The following is a 7,857-nucleotide window of genomic DNA, read 5'->3' on the forward strand; positions in this document are numbered from 1 at the left end:
TACTCGGGTGTTACCTGTTATATTTTGTCTTTGTTCTTTGCTGCGTAACACTCTGCCGAATCGGCAAATCTTTATTTGACCCTTCACTCTCAACTCTGATGATATCTTCCGCTAAGACTGTCTTTACTACTGACAACAGTCCGTCACAGGTCTACCCTCACCAGACGATCAGGCTAAACGATCAAATATTACTCCCGGGTTCAAACCATTTACTGTTTTTATGTTTACTAATTACATTTTTTTCATTTTACAAAGAAACAAAGTGAAGAAAAAGCAACTACACCATCGTTAGGTATTTTACGATATGCTATGACAAATAATGCATGTACAACAAATGTTATCCCATGCCGCTGACAAGGAGCCAAAATGACCCGGGGCTCGAGATTGTGGTTTGCCTCGACCCACATCACTAAGAACACCTGGAGACGAAGTTGTAAAAGTGAAAGATGGATACCCATTCTGGAATTCTCTTGACCAAATGTGCTCAGTTTCGAGACGAAGGGCAATTTGTCGACGTTCTCCTAAAAGTCGGTGAAGAAACTTTTCCCGCTCATCGCAATGTGCTCGCTTCGTACAGCGATTACTTCTACGCCATGTTTGCAGATGGAATGAAGGAGTCGAATCAGGACGTTATCGAGCTGAAAGATGAGAGCCTTTCACCACACGTCTTCAAGGTCGTTATGGACTGCATCTACAGCGGAGATCTTCAGATCAATGAGGAAAACGTGTTTGAAGTTCTTGCTACCGCAGACTATCTTCAAGTGAGGAATGTTCTTCAACAATGTTGTGATTTCTTGTTGACTGAAATTATTCAGTCAGCTCGATTTGATGGACAAATGTATCGACGCGTTTGGACAATTACCGATAGACACAGCCTTAGAGAAGTTAAGGAGGCCGCAGATCACAAGATGGCATCCGTGTATAGAGATGTTGGTGACAGGAAAGAGTTCCTGTCGAATATCGACGCAGACCAACTACTCAGCCTTCTCGGTCGAGATGACCTTAATGTACCTTCGGAGACGTTCGTCTTCAAATCAGTGATGCAGTGGATTAAACACAAGAAGGAGGAGAGGATGGAAGTTGCATCTAAAGTTATCGGAGCCGTTCGATTGGGTCTGGTGGACGTCAAGGTCGTAATTGAAGAACTAGATAAAGAAGAAATGCAGCGAGATCCTGAGATCAACAAACATTTACAAATGGCAATGAGGCGTCACTGCATGCCCGACAAATTTTCTGCGGAGAATGATAAACCGCGATCGATGAAAACGGTAAGATGGTAAATATCCCCTAAAAAGGAAGACCCTTTGAACTCAGGATCATTAACAGTGAAATTCAGTTTGTTTTGTGCTCCCTATTGTCAGCCAGTGTTACAATTTCCTTTCGCATAATTCAAGTATAATTCTACGTTGTGCTACTCATACGGAACCCGTAAGCCAACTTGAATTTGCTGTTTGAACGTGATTCGTCTGAGTATAAGTAGTGAAGCTATAATTCACTTACTTCGATTTCAATCAAAGCCCTACGAATTTTTATCTACCTTGTATCGAATTAGCAGTACTTTTGTGAATTAAAAATATTCTTAACGATAGTCACTTGAATACAAAGACCGCATGCCGACGACTTTTGATTTCTAGTAATTTCTAATCACATCAGATGGACACTTGATGTGTCTGTGTCACAGACGTTGAGTATGATTATTGATATATGAGTGTGCTCGGTCACTTTATTTCTGGCCATCTTTTCTTGTATCCAATTTTTGGCTTTCAGCAAAGTAACTAAATTACAAAGGATATCACAGGTTCTATCAGCCCCCTCTGTTAAAGGGTATTCATATTTCGATATGTTACGAAAACTCCGCCATTGCAAACGAAATGCTTCAGTCCTATTGGAGTAAAGTGTATGAAAAATAACCCCCTTTCCCCTTGTAACATATAGAATGAGAGAAGTCAGTCGTTGCCAACATACTATAAAGGGGGAACTAAGATTATTACAAAGCCTCAAGGGATCAGGTAAATTTCATAGTGACACAATTATTCCTCCGAACCCCCCCCCCCCTCCTCCCCTTCCCCGAGGCGATCATAATCATAAGCGATGCGTTACCTCAAGAGATTATGTAATCTCTTTCTTACCAAGAAATGTTTTAAATTATTCTGTAGGTTCTTGTTGCATTTTGCCCAAGGGAGAAGTCGAACCACAACAGAACTGTTCGAGGAGCGATGTCTCACTACTTTGATGAGGAAAGTAAAGAATGGAAACCTTTAAAATCTGTGCCAATTGTTGGTGAAGTAGTTAAAAGGTGGTCTAGTGTGAAATATATCGGAAATTGTTTGTATTTAGCCTGCTCAGATGCTGATAAATCAGATATTTATCGTTATGACGTAGTGAAAAATTTTTGGGAAAAACTAACAAAGTCGAGTTTCCCCAAGATAATCCAATGTTTGTGTTGTGTTGGTGACTATGTTTATGCAGTTAGTGAATCTAGTCCACCCGAGATTTACAGTTTGGCTAACAAAACCTGGCGAACGGGTGGGGACAATTTGCATTTATTTGCACAAAAAAAGTTAAAATCTGTAGCAGCAGTAGTAATGAACTCTAAGTTATATGTTATGCATGGGTTCCTTAAATTTTACCGATCCCAATCTTTTCCAAAACCTGCCTTAGTGCATTGCTTTGACCCAACAAAAAATGAATGGGAAAAAGTCGCCTCAACCTGTTATTCTCGCTTTGGATCCAGTCTTATTGTTGTCAATAACAGACTGTATGTGGTGGGGGGGAAAATGGAGTTTCGAGATGTGCCGTTCGGTAGAAATGCACCGGTAGAAGTTTTTAATGAAAAAAGGGGACCTTTATCTTGGTTTGGGAGAGGGAAAGTAAAAGAACTACTGAACAGCTGGTCTGTTGTAGAACAGAAGCATATACCCGCCAACAATCTCGGTGCAGTGGAAATAGAAGGGAGGGTATATTTTATCATCAACAAATTTCCAGTCGACAGTGGGATAAGAATTCAGCCAGAAGACACGCACCGGGTTAATCTTGATGAATGGAAAAACTTAACGACTTTAAGTAACCAGGCAGTCCTGTGTTATTTGCCTGTAAAAAATGAAGACTTAAAGTGAAAGAAGCTCGGAGCTAGATTAATGGTCAAAATGAAGTTATTACTTAGTCAAAATTTAAGTTTCTGAATAGTTTGCTTTAAAAATAAATAATATTTATCATGACATAAAATGTCGAAAAAACGTTTTTGTTTACGCCTTTCTTATACCAAGGCAGTTACCCCGCAACAACATGTAATGCGTGGTTTAGATTGTGAGGGATTGGGAAGACCCACTTTGGTTTTTGGATTTTTAAAATCAGGAACGTTAAGAAAGTTAGGATTCAGTGACCCGCACGTTCACAAAGACTCGCGCTTTTTTACCTCTTTACCAATGATAGAGTTTTCTATATGCATAAATAAAACTGAAAAGTGTTTTTTTGTTGTCTTTCGTATTTCATAGTCCTTGATTTGGAGCTATGACATATATAACTGTACTGATCTTAATAAATCTGAGGCGCTATAATTTAATATGCTAGTTATACTGACTCAAATTGTTATTTTCATATTGAATGTACATTTTATAATGCTCAATAAATTTTGTTAGTTTATCGTCTAGTTTTTTGTCTTTGACTCGCAAAACATAACTAGAAGTAGGCAGATTAGAGCACTCGTTTCCTTGCGTTCAAATATTTTCCATTCTTAGGCACTGTTCTATTACACGTAATTACGGGTTATTTGCGTACACTGAAGCATTGCCAATGTCAGACATGTTATGGCTTGTGGGATTTTACTGAATCACTCAATAAACTACTGCAACCATTCGGTTGAGACCGCGTTCAAATGCAAGAGCAAATGAATATTTCAATATTTCAATATTTCAAATGAATATTTCAGATTTCAGTAAGTTCTTTGAATCGATACTTGCTTGATGCATACGCTTCTTACTTTTTGAAAGATTGAGATCGAGAGATACCAGTTGAACATTACTTTAAAAATCAAAATTAAACACTGACAGGCATAATTTAGCTTATTCTTGTTTTGAACTAAGAGTTACAATCAGTGTTAAGCTCCGCGTTAATCATGACAAGATTCAAGTTAGGCATAAGCTTGACTTTTTGCGGAACTTTCGCTGAAGGTCTATCGTTGTAACCCATGTCGTTATTATACAATCATAAGAAACTGCAGTGAACTTTATGCCCGACGGAAAAAATTTAAGTGTGTGACAAATGCAAATTTGTTTGTCTATCTTTAAATGTGAGGTGTATATAAATTCCTTAAAGGAGCAATCAATCAAAATTCAGCGTCCTAAGTACCCAGAAGTTTTGAGACGCGGACGGCGAATAAATTCTGGTGAGTCTTGACAATCAATTGGAAGTCTTGTGCAGCAAGCAATAGCATCCAGCTTAACGGTACAGACAAAAGATCTGTTGTAACCGCTAGGGAAAAGAACTCTTAACTTCCGGCTGCCTCCCGTGTTACTGAAATGTATTTTCTTAGACGCACTAAGTTAAATGCTTTACGGAGTGTATTGCGGTGAAAAAAATTGCAATAATTGAACGACATCAGGCGCAGCTATTACCTTATTTTTCCAAAGTATTGTAAAATTAAGCTGAAATGATCTCAAATTCCTTACCTCTTTATATCCATCTTTATCACCCTCCCCTGGGCGATGTGTAAATGCTGCCTAACTCAAGTTTCCTAATTTGATCTCTGGTCACGCGATCAAGCGAATGACGGGAGTCGTGCGAATTCAACTGTCTCTCGTCCTAAAATGGCTGATTTTACTTTTAAAATGCGCTAAGTTTAGGGATGAGGGTCAATTCATCGACGTTCGATTAAAAGTCAGCGACGACGTTTTTACAGCTCATCGAATCGTGCTGGCTGCGAGTAGCGATTATTTCTACGCCATGTTTACGAACGGAATGAAGGAGTCCAACCAAGAAATGATCGAATTGAAGGACGAAAGCATCACGTCAAATGCTCTAAAGATCATCTTAGACTCCGTCTACACTGAAGATCTCCATGTCACCGAGGAAAACGTGTTCGATGTACTCGCTGCAGCATTTCACCTTCAAGTGACGAGTGTTGTACAACAATGTAGCGATTTCCTGATGAAGGAATTTGTTCAGCTCCGACTGGACTTGCAGAATTACCGTCTGCTCTGCACGGTTGCCGACAGAAACGGTATGAAAGATCTGCGAGAGGCGGCGGAGAGCAAGATGGCATTAAAGTTTAAGGATATCTGTGAAAGCGAAGAATTTTTGTCCATCGTAGAACCCGACCAGTTAGTCAACCTTCTCAGCCGAGATGACCTCAGCGCACCGTCTGAGACATTCGTCTTCAAATCAGTGATACAGTGGATTAAACACAAGAAGGAGTAGAGGATGGCAGTTGCAGCCAAAGTTATTGGAGCTGTTCGTCTGGGTCTGGTGGACATCAGAGTTGTGATTGAAGAACTGGATACAGAAGAGATGCAGAGAAATCCTGAGATCGACAGGCAGCTACATGAGACGTCCTTGTATAACAACATGCCTTCTCGCAATTCGAAGTTTGCAGAGGAAAGAACTAAACCGAGATCAGCAAGCCAGGTCAGTAGAAGCACCGGTTAATATTTGTGATCCATCACAAATATTAGCATTTTTATGCTAGAATAGAACATTATTATAATCAATTAACTAAGTGGACGAATTTGCTGAGTTCTGTCGATATAACCTCTTTCCTTTCACGTTCAAAAAAACGGTTGTTTACAAATTTACTTTATTTTCTTATTTCAGGCTCTGATTGCAGTTCTGCCTCGAACTCAAATGAAATATTTTGATTTCGAAAACAAAACATGGAAAACTTTACCAGCATCAATACCGTCAATTAAATCAACTCGTTGCCATTCTGCAGTCTCTGTTGGGAACACCCTATTTGTTACTGGAGAAACACCAGATGGTAACAATTCCCTTTTTCGCTACGACACTAAGAGTAATGCATGGGATATGAAGCAACATTCGTGCGGTGGATCAATTGACAATTTATGTATCATGGATGACTATGTATATGTCATTAGCTCTGATTCATGTCAGGTTCCTCAAAGATACAACATGGCTAAAAGGTTATGGCAGAGTATTTCTAATGTAGATAATCCAAGCTGGAACCTTTTAGTATGCAATAATGGGGTTATAGCTCACGCAAAAGTGTTTGTTCTTTATAGTAACATGCGCGATCGCAAAGGACCCAATCAACTAGCAGTACTTCAATGTTTCGACCCAACTAAAAATGAATGGAGTGAAAAGGCCACAACCTGCCATCCTCATTTTGGATCCACTCTTTTTTTAGTGAATGACAAACTTTTTATAGCTGGGGGTCGTATGGGATTTAATAACAATTTTCCATATGGCAGCCCCGCGCTTGTGGAAGTGTATAACGAAGACACCAACACTTGGTCTGTTGTTGAGCAAAAACGTATTCCTGTCAACAATCTAAATGCAGTGGAAATAGAAGGGAGGGTATATTTTATCATCAACAAATTTCCAGTTGACAGTGGGATTAGAATTCCACCAGGGGAGCTGTATCCTGTTCCGCTGGGTGAGTGGGAAGATTTAGGAAAAATTGAACAATCTGCAGTTCTTTGCTATTTGCCTCTAAAGAGAGAATGTATAAAAACTGAATGACCTCATTTGCCTTTCTTATTTCGAAGGAGCCAAGAGATAAGGAGCTGTGAAAGGGTAAATAAACAGCTGCTGTAACCTTCTAAGCATGCTCAGAAAACTTGTCGGTTGGTATCGCTTGTACTTTGGCGATCTAACTTGAAAACAGTGTCTATCATATTTAGAAGTGAGAGTGAATCTTAAAACGTGTAGTACAGTCCATGTAAATTGTAAGAAGTAATAACCCTACAAAAACTATGAAGGTGTAAAATAAATGCCGAATTCTTAAATTGTAGAAGTCGCAGAACGTTTTAGGTAGTTCGTATATACTAAATTGAAGGAAGTTATAATCTATGAGTTTCGTTCTTAGTTTCCTGGGAGTGTCAGCTGCAAATGTGTGTGTATCGGTTGATTTCAATTCGATGTAGGGTAGAGTAGGTGATAATTACAGACTTATATAAAACCTTGAATATTGTATCCAACCTTTCAGAACCCTTTGTAGGTCTTTTCACCTTACATAAAATTTTGATTTTTTTTTTCTCTCGAATAGACTTCTTTAAAGGATGTAATAAAAATTGCACAAAAGTTAATTTTAATTTGTTCTCGAACCTACGAAGACGCGGAGTTTTTCTTTGATAGAGTTCTCTAAATAATTTCTACGTCTGTGCAATTGGACTTACACCATTTCTAAACGTATTGTGATTTATTCAAAGTCCCTGCCTATATCGTGAATATGCGCCGTAAATGAAAAGTGATCGTAGCTTGGTAAACAACAGTGATGAATGCTTGAGTGATCAAGAAGAGGATTTGAGTTGCATGAGTGATCGATCACGCAGGGAGCTTAAGCTGATTTAGTTCATTAAAATACGAAAGGAACCCCAAGAATCTTGAGGTACTAAAAAGTTACTATAAGGGATAAGAGAGGATTCTGGTTCTCTCTTGCCGTGGTCGGCTGTCTGATGTCTGACCAGAAGCGTAGAATTTTTAAGTGTCAGATAATAGTCCTTGAAGACTTGCTAGAAACGCGTAAAATAATTTCAATTTCTCTACTAAACCACGATAACTGATATCAATCGGATTTTCCCCTTGATTTAGTCCTCCAAAGGATTTCTATTTTGATGGTTCATCGCCTTATAATCTCCAATGTCCTTGCGAACTGTGATTTATATGAACAGAATAGCTTGCTGA

General features: G+C 38.9%; 3 protein-coding genes across 3 annotated transcripts; all 3 read left to right on the plus strand.

Annotated features, from left to right (window-relative positions):
• The first annotated feature begins 419 nt into the window (after positions 1-419).
• LOC149046443 (kelch-like protein 26) lies at positions 420-3,517 on the plus strand. The gene is made up of 2 exons (XM_089203254.1): positions 420-1,268; positions 2,157-3,517. Exons 1-2 carry the CDS (start codon positions 447-449, stop codon positions 3,114-3,116), a joined length of 1,782 nt encoding a protein of 593 aa, XP_089059380.1. The 5' UTR covers positions 420-446; the 3' UTR covers positions 3,117-3,517.
• Positions 3,518-4,737: 1,220 nt separating this feature from the next.
• On the plus strand, positions 4,738-7,259 carry LOC149046444 (kelch-like protein 25). Its single transcript, XM_089202631.1, has 2 exons — positions 4,738-5,622; positions 5,809-7,259. Exons 1-2 carry the CDS (start codon positions 5,419-5,421, stop codon positions 6,691-6,693), a joined length of 1,089 nt encoding a protein of 362 aa, XP_089058757.1. The 5' UTR covers positions 4,738-5,418; the 3' UTR covers positions 6,694-7,259.
• Positions 4,765-5,415, plus strand: LOC149046445 (kelch-like protein 12). Its single transcript, XM_089202466.1, has one exon. The coding sequence runs from the start codon at positions 4,765-4,767 to the stop codon at positions 5,413-5,415; it is 651 nt and encodes a 216-aa protein (XP_089058592.1).
• Positions 7,260-7,857: the final 598 nt, after the last annotated feature.

Source organism: Pocillopora damicornis, chromosome 4, assembly GCF_964200805.1.
Source record: "Pocillopora damicornis chromosome 4, jaPocDami1.2, whole genome shotgun sequence".
In the NCBI taxonomy this organism is placed as follows: Eukaryota; Metazoa; Cnidaria; class Anthozoa; order Scleractinia; family Pocilloporidae; genus Pocillopora; species Pocillopora damicornis.